Source organism: Schistocerca gregaria, chromosome 2 (assembly GCF_023897955.1).
Source record: "Schistocerca gregaria isolate iqSchGreg1 chromosome 2, iqSchGreg1.2, whole genome shotgun sequence".
Taxonomy (NCBI): Eukaryota; Metazoa; Arthropoda; class Insecta; order Orthoptera; family Acrididae; genus Schistocerca; species Schistocerca gregaria.
The window spans coordinates 874,483,256-874,500,105 of record NC_064921.1 but is presented as its reverse complement, the minus strand read 5'-3'; the positions used below and the strand labels follow the sequence as shown (position 1 = coordinate 874,500,105).

Genomic DNA, 16,850 nt, shown 5'->3' with positions numbered 1-16,850 from the left:
TTAAGTAACTGATAACAGAAATCATTATTACAGCATATAATAGTGATGAGCTAACAGGTTATCTTGGACATGTTGACACTACTCATTAGAAGACCAGCATCAAGACTTAACAGTAAAACATTTCAGGTTTACTGAAACTTAGTAGCTTACTAAATAATTAATATTAAATTTCATACACACCCAAAATTTCTATTGCAGGTTTAGCCACTATTCTCACGGAATTCCAGCTTTGAGCTCTATACTTTCATTGCTCTAATTTTCCTGGGCTTAATGACAGCCTTCACTAATTAATTAAGAATTTTCATTAATTAACATGAATGATGTTAAGTCTAAATATGGCTATTGTATTTGTAATTAGGGAATTCGCAGGACAGACACGCTAAATTGTTCCATCAACTTTTTTTTTACTTTGTTAAATGATCATCTACTACATAAACATAATTATTGCCCAAGTATGTAGCTCTGTTCAACTAGACAAATCTAACCTAGCAGTTTTTCAAATGAACATGTATTTCCCAAAATAATATTTTCATACACAAGTCTTTATATTGCCCACCCCATCTCAAAAACCACAGCCTGCAACCTATAAGCACGTCTAAGATCCAGGTAAGGAGTGAGCTGAAATCCGTGGTTTGTGATCACAATGTTAACCCTTCCAAAGAAGTTTGTGGCTACCCATTACTGTGTTTAAGCCTACAGAGCAAGTTTCAGTTCGTTCAGTGCACTATTAACATTTTGGTGAAAGACTGTCTTCTATATTACTATTATGTATCTATGCGTGTGACTCATGCAGTGTATTAATGCCATACATGAATAATACTATCTGCAATGAACCGTTGGTGTCAACATGTGAATAACTTTTATTCAGGATGAATATTTTAACATTATGGCTGACTAGTACGATAATGATATAATGTAGAAAAAAGTGAGGATTACATCAAAATGTTGAAAGCTGCTGCAATCGAGCTACAGCAGCCTATTACCAATGCAGGCTGCTTAAAAATGTTATCAGGAAGGCAAAGACTATGTGGTACACAAATAGAATAGCTAATTCACAGATCAGAATTTAAACCATATTGTCAGTCATGAAGGAAGTGTCTGGTCAGCAACACAAGGTTGAAAACACAAAAAATCAGCATGTAATAAAAATTTTGCTTTTACTGGTAAGTCAGATATATGTACAGTACTTAACAGTCACTTTCTGAATGTAGATGGTGAATTAAATAAAATCTTAGTTTCCACAGGGAATCATAACACACTTGGAAAATGCTTTACTCCTTTGTGATACTGACATGGAGGAGATTAAGTCAACAATTAAATCACTGAAGACCAAGGATTCTCATGGCTGTGATGGTGTATCCTAACACAATACAGAAGTACTGTCTTGCATATGTTAGCCTTGTGCTCAGACATTTTTAATTTTTCCTTTAGCAACAGTCAGTTTCCAGAATGATTATAGTACTCAGTAGTAAAAGCCGGGTTTATAAACAGGGAGAAAGGGATAATAGAGAGCATTTTATATCTATTTCTATGCTGTCAGTATTTGCTGAAGTTGCAGGAAAGGGTGTGTGTGGAAGGATAATTGTTCATATTGTTTTATTTCACTTCATCTCACATAATTTGCTGTCTGATGTACAGTTTGGCTTTAGAAGTAGTTTAACAAATGAAAACGCATTATTCTCTTCTCTCTGTGAAGTACTGGATGGATGAAACAAATGGTTTAGAACACTAGACATCTTTTTATTTAACTAAGGCATTTGACTATGTTATTGTAAAATATTGCTCCAGAAGTTGGACCGTTGTAGAATAAGGGAAGTAGCTCACAATTCATGCACCTCTTACTTTAAGAATAGCCAGAAAAAGGTCATTCTCTACAGTAATCAAAATGGCTATGTTGTGGGATCCACATGGGGCATGTCCCAGGGATCAGTGCTGGGCCACTCCTGTTGCTTATTTATATTAATGATATACCTTCTAGTATTACAGTTGATTTTAAAATATTTCTGTTTGCTGATGACAGTAGTTTGGTGGTAAAGCATGTGTGTAACACTGGCACTGTTTCAAATAGTGCAGTTCAAGACAGATCAACGGCTTGTAGAAATTAGGTAACGCTAATTTACAGGAAGACTCAGTTTTTACAGTTTATAACACACAACTGAACAAAACCTAATGTCTTAGTTATACAGAATGGGAATATTATTAGTGAGACTGAACAGCTCAAATTTCTAGGTGTTCAGAAAAAAACAGTAAACTTTCATGGAAAGCCCATGTTCAGGATCTTGTTTACTAAACATAGTATACTTTGCATATTTTCATTCGCTTATGACATATGGTATTACATTTTGGGGTAGCGCTTTCCATTCTCAAAAGGAATTTTTGGCACAGAATCAGACAGTTCGGGCAATGAGGGTTGTACCACTTTGCAAGCCTCTTGTCGACCCCCCATTCATTAGCCTAAGTATTCAGCCACCCCCCCCCCCCCAAAAAAAAGGAGAAATACCTTGACAGTAATCCACGCACTTTCAAATCTAGCCTTAAGAGTTACCACATGGGTCACTCCTCATATTCTATCCAGGAGTTCCTTGAAAAATTAAACTGATTCCTGTGTTACATAGTTGACTGCGTTTACATAAACTTATAGCTTGATGTCTTTTCCGGATTCATAAACATTTTATTTTATCTGTTATTACTTTTATGTTGTAATTTCATGTACCGACTCATTCAATGACCATGGAGATTTGCTCCTAAATTTCGTCCTACAGAATTAGATATGTAAAATAATAAATAAATAAAAGTTAGGTTACTTGTGACATTTATCAAGAAATTTAGTGAACTGATTGGTTACATAAACTGAAGCCACACTGAATAGTCTGCCACTGCCTTACTGATGGGTAGTAAGATGGTGTCTGCCAGTATAACCCATAACCGGAACTGGTCATCAAACAGTTTGCAATGACAATAAATGTAGGAAAAGCCTCATTGATTAAAAGTTGGCTGGTGTACATTATTAGAATATTTCCTGTTCCACCAGTTCCGCAACAGTTCAGCAAACTTTGGGCAAGAGACAGAGCAGAACAAGGGTTTGCAGGTACACAAACACCAGAGAACAATTTTAAAATACACAATTTCTCAGTTTCTTCCAAAACTTTTCATGAATGTCAGCAGATTTTCACAGCTGCTTATTACAACTGAGGGAAAAACTATAAAGCAGAACATGGCCAACAATGTCAGCTGCTTCATGCTACAGTTCTTAGCTGCTAGATACAGCTACAATGATTTGAAGAAGTAGTTTCACATTTCTTTGATTTCCAAAATTTTGGCCTCTTCACTTCATTCCTGAAGGCAGCAAGTACTGAAATTACTATGTTCCTCACTTCAACATTTATAATGTTGAGCGCATCAGCATTTACTTTCCAGGAATCACTTTTTTGTTTTGCGTTTGTTGATCCTTAAAAGCATCTATTTTTCTTTTAGCAACATTACATTCTCTTCTGAATACAATCAATGTCAAGTACACAACTGACTTTCAGTAATAACGTCTGTCCATTCACTAAAAACAAGACCACTAAAGTGAATACTTACAGTGCTGTTCACTTCTGAGGCCAGTGTCAAGTTTTGTACATACAAAGAACTAAATGGATACTAAATTCTCTACAACATTTGTCAATTAACTGTCTTGACATAGAGAACCCACTCCTGAGTTCCTTTATTATGTACGAACCCAGACTGCTCTGTTGGTATTATCTTATCAAGATAGGGTCAATTCAGTGTGTGTGTGTGTGTGTGTGTGTGTGTGTGTGTGTGTGTGTGTGTTCTTTCCCATTTTAGAAGAAGGCCTTCTGACAGAAAGCTTATATGTTCAGCAGTCTCCTTGTTGTGCCTGCCTGCAACTCAATATTTTCATTACATGGTGAGTAGCAAACTACCCTTTTCATAATATCATCATTATCAAGATAGTTGGAAAGAGACTCAAAACTCTTCTAGCTCTTCATCAACTGCTAAAGTTGGTGCATTTAGCTTGAAATGGCTGTAGTCTGTTCAAAATTACTTTAGAATTGACACCTACAACTGAACTAGTAGGAGGTAGGCCATGCAGGAGGCACGGACCGCATTCCACCATTTTCACGATATCTACAGCCGCAGCAAGCACTCTAAGGTGCCAAACCTTTGTCCCACCACCACAGCACTTCCCACTTGCATTGTGTTCTAGATTCAGGTAGTTTACCATCCTGTGTGATCGATGCATCCTGTGATTTTGTTTGTTTACATTTTTACTGTTGGAATACTTATTTTATTTATTGTTACAGTAGTTTGTTGTGTGGTACTGAACAGCCAGCAGTAGTTCACTGAAAGTTGTGACTGGAAATTTTCCGTGTCGTTTTCTGACCAGGGGATTGTCATACGAGCTCAATCGAGAGAAATGGTTTGTGTTTTACATGCCTCCTTTAAGGAGAAAAACTTAATAGTGGCCCACTGCTCTCCATTACAAATTTAATCCACAGTACTGCCGCAGCCCTGAACATAAGCAAGAGCTCGCATAGGCCGTGTTGCTAAATGACTGAAATATGACTGAAATATGACTACCAAACTCCAGGATAAGCAATCCCTATCAGCTGTGAAACCCAGTCCAGAAGACAGTTTTAATCTACAGCGAACTCAGAAATGTTATGTATAATAGTGCAAACTGCCGCTAAAATTAAATTCCATTATAAATCAACACTGCAGTTATTACAATACTATCTGTGAAAAATGTAACTAACCTTGTTGTAGTTACGTGCCAAGTCCAACATATCCTGCACTGTTGATTCATTGAGCTTGCAGTGCTCAGAGTAGTCCGCTAGCATAAGGCCATCCATCCAAGATTTTTTATGCAGGTTCAAAAGCATCTTTTGCTCCAATTCATTCTTGCGATAATTAATGCTGATAGAGTAATAGTGCCTATTCAGTCCATGTATGAGAGCCTGTAAATGACATAAATACACACATAAACAATATATCTACAACATTTAACGTCTGGCTGGATTACAAGGTGCTAAACCTCAGAAAGGTGGGAGAAGACAGGGGCGGGGGAGACAGGGAGGGAGGGAGAGGGGGGATATGGGGGCGGGAGGGAGGGAGGAAGGGAGGGGGGGGACAGGGGGCTGAGGGAGGAAGGGAGGGGGGACAGGGGGCTGAGGGAGGAAGGGAGGGGGGGACAGGGGGCTGAGGGAGGAAGGGAGGGGGGGGACAGGGGGCTGAGGGAGGAAGGGAGGGGGGGGACAGGGGGCTGAGGGAGGAAGGGAGGGGGGGACAGGGGGCTGAGGGAGGAAGGGAGGGGGGGGACAGGGGGCTGAGGGAGGAAGGGAGGGGGGACAGGGGGCTGAGGGAGGAAGGGAGGGGGGGACAGGGGGCTGAGGGAGGAAGGGAGGGGGGGGGGACAGGGGGCTGAGGGAGGAAGGGAGGGGGGGACAGGGGGCTGAGGGAGGAAGGGAGGGGGGGACAGGGGTGGTTGGTTTTGGGGTTTGATGGGGGCTAAACATCAAGGTCATCAGTCCCCTATTCCAAACAGACATACTTGTAAAAGGCCTATACAGTAAAAGCGGAACCTCTGCACCCAGACAAACGGAGGGATGAGGGAGGGAGGGACTGAGAGCGAGGAACAGGGAGGGGAATGGTGCAGCACTGTAAATCTCATTTTAAACACGAAAAAATAACAAAATCTCTAGTATTATATACAGGGTGGTCAGAATGAGTTTGAAAAGCTTGTGACTGCCGAGTCTGATTCGGGGTCTATCCTCACTACCATCCCGTCTTTGGCTCAGAGTCTATCCTTACTACCACCCCATATCAAACTTGTCTCACTCGTGTTCATTTACAGGAAAGCAAACTAGAAACATTCGCTAACACCACCTTAGGTGTGACAATTGAATTTGTGTGCACAATGGTTCAATGCTAATTAGCTTTGAACAGCACAATGTCCAGAATTTTTTCTTAAAAATTATTTTTGCGTAACCTACACTGTAATACCCTTCCTAATTTTTCGATAAGGTGAGCATTTTCTACTAGTAAGGAAGAAAATTGATACCACTCTTATTTGCTCACAAATAAACATTTTTATCTTTTACTGTGATGGTCTAGCAGGTAGAGCACTGGTCTCTAGAGCCCCTGGGTTCAATTCCAGATAGAAGTGGTGATTCTTCCTCTTTCCAGCCTCTCCAGAATGGCTCATCAGTCTGCAATCAAATGAGTACCTGCGATCTTGAGGTGAGGCTCCCCTACTAAAGGGGTTGCGCTATGGACCATGCTTGTATCTTTTAAATTTGAATGTGTACCAATCAAAAAGACACTAAACTTTTGCTGTACTGTGAGGGTACACTTTGGTGGTGGCAACTTCATAACAAATTTTGTAATAAACCAGTTTGTGCATGCTGTATCTTGGATCATCCAGTTGATAATTACCTCACTCCCCTAATTTTCCTTTACAGTACATCAAGACAAGTTATTTCCACTCACTGCTGGCCTTAATCTTTCAGACTTAATGTGACTCAACTATCAAATTTGTTCCCTCCTGTTACTAAAATTACCACCCCGGGTACTGAACATTATTCCATTATTAGTTTAAAAAATTTTGTTTATTTTCTTTTGGCAGCATTTGATCTTCAGTATATATAAAGTATATTTATTTCAGAATTATTTTCATATTTGTTTGTGAAAGTTTCTTTACTTTAACTAGTTCCAGACCTACTGTTTACCATAGCTGTGTTAAGTCTAAAACAGTCTCACCTGTACCGAAGGCTTCTGGAGATGACCAAGATTTGATGTTGTCTGGCGAGGCTCTTGTCCCAGGACCATCATATTAGGATTGATAAGTCGAAATGCATCAATCACAACTTTACCTGTAGCAAACAATTTTATTCTATGTATTACAAACAATTCGGCAAATTCAATTGTTGCACTCCATCTGGATTTTCCATTGTTTGATTCTGCAAATTCATTTTGCCTTCTTTATCAGCCATCTGCCTGCCCTGAATTCTGACCATGTGCACTCAATGACATGAATCTCAACTAAACAAGTTCTGAAATACATGCCAAATGCCTGAACTTTTGCACCCTATTTCATTTTATCTAGATTATGAGCTAATAATGAGCCTTTACTGCAGACTGATATTTTGATAGGGTCTTACTAGATGGTACTACCATTTGCAAAAGATAAAACTTGATCATATACAACAACAGCAACTGCGACAATTTTGAGATTGCAACTAATACAACACACACACACACACACACACACACACACACACACACACACACACACACACAAACACACGCGCGGATTTAACTATTACATGCTTTTGGAGAGAGTGGCTCCTCCTTCTGGCAGACTAGTTGAAGCGGATGAAGATATAGGAGAGAAAGAAAAGGACTGGAGGGGTTTAGGAAAAGGGGTACATTTCAGCAAAGTCACTCAAGAACCTAGGTCAGCGAACAACTACCAGATGGGATGAGAATGAAAGTCTTTCCTTCTCATCCCATCCAGTAAGTCTCCGCTGACCTAGGGTTCTGGATTACTTCTGAACTGTATCCTTTACCCTACACCTCCCCAGTCCTTTTCCTTCACACCTCTCCTCTTCCTTCCCCTTCCACTCCTCTGCCAGAAAAAGGAGCCACTCTTTTGAAATAGTTAAATTCTTTTGTGTGTGTTCCACTGCTGCCACTTGGTGAATAGATTTTTTTATCTATCCATTTATATTTTATATTAAAAACAAAGATTCCAAGACTTACCAAGCGGGAAAGCGCCGGTAGACAGTCACAATAAAATAACACACAAACAAAATTTCGAGCTTTCGCAACCGGCAGTTGCTTCATCAGGAAAGAGGGAAGGAGAAGGAAAGATGAAAGGATGTGGGTTTTAAGGGAGATGGTAAGGAGTCACTCCAATCCCGGGAGCGGAAAGACTTACCTTAGGGGGGAAAAAAAGGATAGGTATATACTCGCGCACACACACACAAATCCATCCATACATATACAGACACAAGCAGACATATTTAAAGGCAAAGAGCTTGGGCAGAGATGTTAGTCGAGGTGGATGTGCACAGGCAAAGATGATGTTGAATGACAGGTGAGGTATGAGTGGCAGCAACTTGAAATTAGTGGAGATTGAGGCCTGGTGGATAATGAGAAGGGAGGATATATTGAAGGGCAAGTTCCCATCTCCGGAGTTCGGATAGGTTGGTGTTGGTGGGAAGTATCCAGATAACCCGGATGGTGTAACGCTGTGCCAAGATGTGCTGGCCATGCACCAAGGCATGTTTAGCCACAGGGTGATCCTCATTACCAACAAACACTGTCTGCCTGTGTCCAATCATGCGAATGGACAGTTTGTTGCTGGTCATTCCCACATTGAAAGCTTCACAGTGTAGGCAGGTCAGTTGGTAAATCACGTGGGTGCTTTCACACGTGGCTCTGCCTTTGATCGTGTACACCTTCCGGGTTACAGGACTGGAGTAGGTGGTGGTGGGAGGATGCATAGGACAGGTTTTACACCGGGAGCTGTTACAAGGGTAGGAGCCAGAGGGTAGGGAAGGTGGTTTGGGGATTTCATAAGGATGAACCAAGAGGTTACGAAGGTTAGGTGGACGGCAGAAAGACACTCTTGGTGGAGTGGGGAGGATTTCATGAAGGATGGATCTCATTTCGGGGAATGATTTTAGGGGCAGGATGAATGGACACAGGCAGACAGTGTTTGTTGGTAATGAGAATCACCCTGTGGCTAAACATGCCTTGGTGCATGGCCAGCACATCTTGGCACAGTGTTACACTGTCCGGGTTATCTGGATACTCCCCACCAACACCAACCTATCCGAACTCCGGAGATGGGAACTTTCCCTTCAATATATCCTCTCTTCTCGTTATCCACCAGGCCTCAATCTCCGCTAATTTCAAGTTGCCGCCACTCATACCTCACCTGTCATTCAACATCATCTTTGCCTCTACACTTCCGCCTCGACTGACATCTCTGCCCAAACTCTTTGCCTTTAAATATGTCTGCTTGTGTCTGTATATGTATGGATTTGTGTGTGTGTGTGTGTGTGTGTGTGTGTGTGTGTGTGTGTGTGTGTGTGTGTGTATCCTTTTCCCCCCCTAAGGTAAGTCTTTCCGCTCCCAGAATTGGAATGACTCCTTACCCTCTCCCTTAAAACCCACATCCTTTCATCTTTCCTTCTCCTTCCCTCTTTCATGACGAAGCAACCACGATTGCGAAAGCTCGAAATTTTGTTTGTGTGTTATTTTATTGTGACTGTCTAATGGCGCTTTCCCGCGTGGTAAGTCTTGGAATCTTTGTTTTTAATATATTTTTCCCATGTGGAAGTTTCTTTCTATTTTATTTACATCATTTATATTTTATTATCAACATTTATTATTTTTGTTATTACACCCATTTAGTCATTAATATCTATAATAGTCATCTCCTGTATACTTGTCCCCTGTACACCAGGTACACTATTGGTACACTCTCCCAGTGAACATACAGCATTTGTGCCTGTTAACAAATATTCAATCCAGTCACAAATCTAATTACAAGTATCATATGAACCTAAGTACATTACAGTCATCAATGTGTTACTGAATCAAACTTTACAGAACTCCAGTAACACCAAATGAACCTTGTTAGCTCACACCTGTGTGTGAAAAGTGTGAGTTTATGATCCATGTTTTAGGAAACCCTGTCGATTTCCACTTTGTACCAGAAAATTCAGAAATTGTGAACTCAATATATTAAAAGATACTGTTTTAATCACATATTTAAGATAGATGACACCAGCTCTGTTTGATTAATACACTTCCTTTTTTTTTGTAGACAGGGAGAGTGACCTACACCGTTATTACTGCTAAAAACCTAGCCCTTAGCAATAGATTTATGAAAAATTGTGGTCAGATCTCTAGATATCTTGGCATGGTTTCAAAGGAGCTCTGGAGGTTTGCTGCTTGCTACTTATTTAAGCTGATTCTCACAACCATTACAATAAATTTCATTATAAAAGGTAGCCCTGTTCTGCATCTTCATTTCTACTAAAAACCAAAAGGCACTGATATCTGATCTTACTCTGGCTGTCTTGCTAAGAAAAGTATTGAATAGTTATAATGCCTCTCCTCCAGACAGTGACATGCCCATACTTTAGAGCCACCTGTGACAACACTTAGTATTGCACAATGGCCAGGAAGGTGTCTTCCCCCTTGCTGCCACCACAGACATGCAAACTTTACCCTTCAAAACACACACTACAGTATGAAAGATATTTAAATGCACAATTCGACCTCAAGAGTTTCTGTTTTAGTGTCTAGACAATTATTTCTGTCAACACCGATAGCATTATCATATGATAGTAGTTTCTTGAAAATAACACATTTTTCCAAATAACTGCATGTTATAAGACAATATGTATTGCAATATCAATTTAAGATTACTTTACTTTGGCTCACAATAAAAATTAATAATGATTCTGTACAAGTTTTACAGCATGTACGCAGGAAACAAAGGATTAATTTTAAGCAGAATTTAGACATTCTGGTACAAGGCAGATGTTGATGTTTTGTAATTGAAAAGACAGTATAACCTATTACTTGTTTTTAAAAATGGAGACAGTTTTAACTGGATGGCAAAATTAACTGCTGTTCTTGAGATGTGCAAATAACTTTTTTGTATGTAGTATCTAGTAAGCACCCCTCTATAAAAAACTTTCTGCTAGTCCACAGTTTTACATACTACAGAGTCAGTCCATCACAAAGTAACAAATTTTGTTTGTTTTTTGGATACTGATGTCGGAGATTTCCCTGGCTTTTTAAAATTTGATAGTGCGCATGCAGTCAACAAATACTGGAAATTCGAATAGCTTTTGACCTTGCCAGTTTTTCTTTTTCTGGGCTTCAAACTTAACCTTTAAAATGTGAATCAATTCATTTCAATACTTACTGGTGGCATTAGATTAGTCATCACTGCAGTCTGGTGGCACGAGATAAACAATGTATCACTGGTTCTGTGGAACATTCAAAGCTGGAGTGCATTTTTCCTGTCAGGAGGCAGCATCCTGCCACTTCTTTCAACAATAGTCTAACATTACTGCTGGCACAGCTTGTGTGAGGGCACTTACTGTCCAGGTTTTGCATGGAATAGTTATATGCAGTCAAATTAAACCAAAATATATGGACAGCTTACAGAGGTTAATAAGTTGGTCAGTTGGGGTCTAAGTGACTAAATACGTCATCTGCACCTCAGTCAAGAGGTATTTCATATGGCATTATTGACATTAGTCACAAATTTGATACTGAAAGACTGTAGGAGTGGTAAAACGGAGGCATTAAAAGCAATACTGATGCCAGAGTTGGGTAATAATTTAAGGAAAAATACATGTATGTGGGCGAGAGCAAATCTCCCAGATGGCTCATCTAAGCCGTGAGTAGCCCCACCAGCATCTGAGCCCTCACCAGGGGCACATACAGTTACATGTAGAATGCCTTCTAGCAGAAGATCTGTAATGGTAAAAGTGAGAAGCCTAAAAAACAATGTATGTCTCTTGGGCTGCCAATAATAAAAAATTAAATGAGCCTGTATGTATCTTAATGTGTCATCTTTACTGTAAGTAGCAATCTCTCTTTTCCTTACACTAATCAATCTAAAATTCAAGATGGAATAATGGCAATACTACAAAAGGATAGACTGCTACTCACCACACAGTCTCTGGCTGCCGAAGCCTGACTCTTCTCATCGAAGTGCTACCCCTAAAACAGGTAATAGGGTGTGGCAGAACAGAGGGGCTAACCAGACCCATGCAGCTGGTAAAGGAGGTTAATAACACACAACACATAGTGAATGCCACATGCAACACAGAATCAGTGCATGTTCTTATCAACAAATGATGTTCCTGAATGGCAGGAAATGCAAGAATGTATCCTGTCCTATACATAGTTTTACTGTTATCAGTGTAAATGATGGTAGGAGCCCAATACTCCAGAAGAAATGAGAGGAAGAGATGTCAGAAGACCATGAGGGATGACAAACTTTACGACCTTTAAGTGCTAATTCATGGTCTTGGTACTAACCAGCAGGAGAGGGCGAGAGGTGGGGAGAGGGGGCAAAATAAGATTGGAAGCACATTCTAAGGAGGTTAGGTGGAGGTCTTGGAAGGTCTCTTAAATTCCAGTTGGTAGTCCCATCTGTGGGTGTGTGTGTCAGGTGTATGATGCCCCAAGTGTGCAAATAGAATTTGACAAGTTGTATGATTTAGTTAATTGTCAGATGATGACTGCATAAGTGAGCACGACTTGGTGCCGTCAAAACTGAAGAGGGAAGATCCCTGCTTAAGTCAAAAGACTGCCTATACGACCAATCCGGAAGGCACCATTGGCCAGCCTTAGTCCACAGCATTGGACTGGGTACAACAATATCAAAGCTGAATGTGCCTTTGAGTGGTAACCCTGGCAACCACAATTCAATTTGGCCAAGACCAAGGCCTTGTAAATATGGAGGAGAGTAATGTGATCTGCACCCCCTGAAGTGTGAACAAGAAAGTTGAGAGTCTTAAGCTTTCATATGCAGACTGTCTCTAGTTGACAAATATGAGGCAGCATGTCACATTTTTATAAAAGGGGTCCCAAACACTGGGACTGTGTAACAATGACTGAGGGCTGGATATCCTAGTAGAAATTTGGTTCTGGATGGACCGAGGTAGAACAACAGAAATGCGTGACTCACATCCTTGTAGGCTGGAAGCCATGGCAATTAATGTAGGACAATCATGAAGAAATAAAATAAGTTTTCATTTAGAAAAAATAATACAGATTTTTATATTCATAAAATAAATTTGATATTCACAGACATACCATATAATAAAAATATTTTCAAGAGGATCAATGAAAAACAAGATTTCACTGATAGCTATTGATGTGTATCATAATATGCCCTCTTGTATGGCCTTTGTAGCACAATATGAAATATAAGAGACATATTGTTTTTTGCTTTTCCCTGGATGATGGTTGACAACCGTAACCAGTCATAATAAAGGTGTAAAATTCAATACAGCAAAGTTAACATGCATTTGCTAAAATACACTCGTGCTGTAGATGAAGGTTGTAATGACAGAGTGAAGTTTAGGTTAGGCTGGAAAGTGACAGTTTGATAATGATTTGGCAAAGCCAACAAATGTTTAATGATAATTTCTCTTTAAGCTTTTACCAGCATATACAATATTTGAATAATGGAAACTGCTGGTTGGAATGTGAACAATAGAAGGAAAAGATAGATAGAGTGCTGTTTACCATAAAGATGACACATTAAGATGCACACATGTACAATTAATTAATTGTGTGCCTGGAACTTAACATGTCATCTTTACTGGCAGCAGCAGCAGTAGTAGTAGTATCTTTTCCTTAAATTGTTAGTATTTGAATAACTTGGAGGAATGCGGCAGAATAAATATCACATAATCTGGTAAAACCTTAAATTTCATACTGCTTACTTTAGAAGGAAGAAAAGCTTTCACTAACCACTTCTAGTGGATAAAATAAAATAAAGAAAGAGAGGAAATGTAAAAGGAGTTCATACACCCACATTCCTGAGTTACTCCAAAATCAATTCTTTTTTTCAGTTCTTATGAATTCCGTAGTTACATTTATGTTCCAGTTTTCCCTAACTGATCTAATAATTTTAATGTGTTTGAAGGCATTCCTGTCAAAAACCTCAACATTCTCCTTGTACTTTGACATTTAAAATTTGTAAGATTGCGTAATGTCATAGTCACAATACTTTATTCGCAGTATTGACAAATAGATGTGGTATCAATGTCAATAGTCAAAGCCGACAAGCTGTACCTTATTCTTTTTTTTTTTTTTTTTAAAAAAAAAAAAAAAAAAAAAACACGGTATCATTGTTTCAAAGGCTTAGCCATTGGGACCCAGCCCTGTTATTTTGGCATCTGGTGTTTATAACTAATCATATTATATGGACCCTTTAGCCTGTCTTACTTGCTTCTTCATTTTACCTTGAGAGAGTTCAGAGAAGGGAAATAAATAATTGCTCCGGTGGCTGGTAAGGGGATTTATTTTTAGGTTTTTGTATCACCTTCAGTTTCATAGTTTTGATTTATCCACTGAATTAGTGATGTTAGGACAGGTTCCTGTCCAATAAATAAAGTCGTCACACAGGTCCTGGGTCCAGCCCATTTAGCTTGTTCACTGCCAGTGATTCCTATGTGACCCGAGAGCTACAGAAAATTTATCCCGTTGCTTTCTCCTCATCCCACAAGGGCTTTGGGGCATTCTGCAATGACCTTTGAACTTGTTTCAGCGGTGGATAGAGATTTCAGTGCTGTTTGGCCATCTTAATAAAAGGAGGTGCTACAATCTACATCTACATGACTACTCTGCAATTCACATTTAAGTGCTTGGCAGAGGGTTCATCGAACCACAATCATACTATCTCTCTACCATTCCACTCCCTAACAGCGCGCGGGAAAAGCGAACACCTAAACCTTTCTGTTCGAGCTCTGATTTCTCATATTTTATTTTGATGATCATTCCTACCTATGTAGGTTGGGCTCAACAAAATATTTTCGCATTTGGAAGAGAAAGTTGGTGACTGAAATTTCGTAAAAAGATCTCGCCGTGACGAAAAAGTCTTTGCTGTAGTGACTTCCATCCCAATTCGCGTATCCTATCTGCCACACTCTCTCCCCTATTACGTGATAATACAAAACGAGCTGCCATTTTTTGCACCCTTTCGATGTCCTCCGTCAATCCCACCTGGTAAGGATCCCACACCGCACAGCAATATTCTAACAGATGACGAACGAGTGTAGTGTAAGCTGTCTCTTTAGTGGACTTGTTGCATCTTCTAAGTGTCCTGCCAATGAAACGCAACCTTTGGCTCGCCTTCCCCACAATCTTTGTAGAACCTACACAAATTCTCCTCTGCACGCACTTTGACAGCACATATTTCCATCTGCAATACTGTGGCACACTTCCCTAGAGGGAATGCTCTTTCTAGTCTACTCTACTCTGTAAACCCCAACCACAGTGACTTCATCTGTTCTCTACCCATCGGTAAACCAAACTATCTCCTGCACGGTGACATGGTTTATTCTTCCACTGCTCCCTACTTCTATTTGTAATATTGAAATATTTATTTATATACCACCATAATTCACGAGGGTCTTGTATGAACTTCATGCATGCCTTTTGCTAAGCCTATCATGTTAATGTATGGAAAAGCTATAACCACATTAACAATAAGACTTAAAGACAGGTGAGCATAACTTCGCGAATTTTTACATTTCACATGTGCAAGTGTTGAGTCCTAAGTAAATAACTAATGTATACAACATTGTTACAGTTATCTTAACTGAAGTCATTATTTATATGCTTTCGTCAGAATAGACGTTGGGTACAAGACGGTGGTGGTGGTACTTATTCCACCTGAATGCAAGCCAATTCACTTACTGAGGCACAGCTTTGCTCAGTACTTCAATATTCTACCTCATTTTATTTAACTGTCGTACTGAAAACTGTAATACTACACAATGAATTTGTAGTATACATAAAATAGATAGCTTCCTCATTGCAGATCTTATTACTGTGACATAGCTAACAGCATTTCAGCAATGACGGATAAAAATCAGGCATCCAACACAAGAAAATTTAGAAATCACTTTTCTAAGAAAAATGAACACACAAAGCATGGGATGTGACAAGAAAACTACTATGATCACTCATAACTCAAGCAAGCTGGTAAATAACGGGCCTTTCTGAGAAAGGTCATGAAATGTAAGTGCACCAGTTAGGTAGTGAACTTGTGGAAAACAGTTCATGCATGATGTACATATATTTAACAATGGATCTAATTAGTAGTCATCCAGGAAAGAAGGAAGCTTTGTACCTTTGCCAACATGGTAATTCAACACTTCTCTGAGGAGAAAAAAATGCTTCAACAAAATCTGACAAAAGTGAAAGAAGAAAACAATTCAGCCTGATTTTAGTATTCTCGTTGCCTTCAGGCTGACAATTGGTTTTGCATCAATTAAAGTGCACTGAAAACGGACATTATACTACAAAGGACTTAATGAACTACTACATACATTCCAACAAGCTCTTCACTACCAACCTTTAACACTCTGGATAGGGTCCACCACAACCGCCACTGCACGCTCTGAAAGTGCCTCAAAACTCTGTTGTGTATTTATGTCTACACCAGATAACCAGCAACCAAAACCTGGGTGAGAATGGTACCAGCCCACAACCATTTCTGGTCGTCCAGTTTGCTTTAGCATATCAAGCATCTTGGCCTGAAATACAGGATCCACGGCCTCGACACTTACACCCTGCAGACAAAAAAGAAAAACAGTTCCATTTATTACAACACGCAGCCCCGATTTAAAAACTGTTAATGTGAAAGACCTATTTTCGGATTTAATTTAAATTGAAACAGCTGAGGACTGATTAGGAAAGAACAGTAAAGTGACTCACCGTTCCCGTTTGTGGCATTGCAAACACATCAATCACACGAACTGTATAGTCATCAACAAATTCTCCAAGCATTAGACCCATGACTTCCATCGGCACTCCCGCGCGACCGTGTTTCAACATTTTTAATAAAGCCAATGAAGAAATGTAAACTTGTTCTGCTGTGTCAACTACAGGTGCGTCTGAAGGCGGAGGTGCCTGGCTCAAACCTGGCATACCCCCACCTAACCGTAATAAACGATCCATAGCACTGGCACAAGTAAAACCTGAAAAATTTATATCAAAATTTATTTAGATACTTCAGTGCACGCTAATTACAGGACTGCTATATATCCAGCATCCCTGTCATTTCACAT

General features: G+C 39.7%; 1 protein-coding gene across 3 annotated transcripts in view; it reads right to left on the bottom strand.

Annotated features, from left to right (window-relative positions):
- LOC126335279 (26S proteasome non-ATPase regulatory subunit 14) overlaps nt 1–16,850 on the bottom strand; it is a 34,133-nt gene that overhangs the window by 16,663 nt on the left and 620 nt on the right. For all 3 annotated transcript variants that reach the window (XM_049998346.1, XM_049998345.1, XM_049998344.1), the window contains exons 2-5: nt 16,498–16,760; nt 16,136–16,352; nt 6,763–6,875; nt 4,761–4,961 (exon numbers count right to left, since the gene is read on the bottom strand). In XM_049998346.1, the coding sequence (XP_049854303.1) occupies nt 4,761–4,961; nt 6,763–6,875; nt 16,136–16,352; nt 16,498–16,740 (774 nt within the window). In that variant the 5' untranslated portion in view covers nt 16,741–16,760. The remainder of the gene's footprint in view (nt 1–4,760; nt 4,962–6,762; nt 6,876–16,135; nt 16,353–16,497; nt 16,761–16,850) is intronic.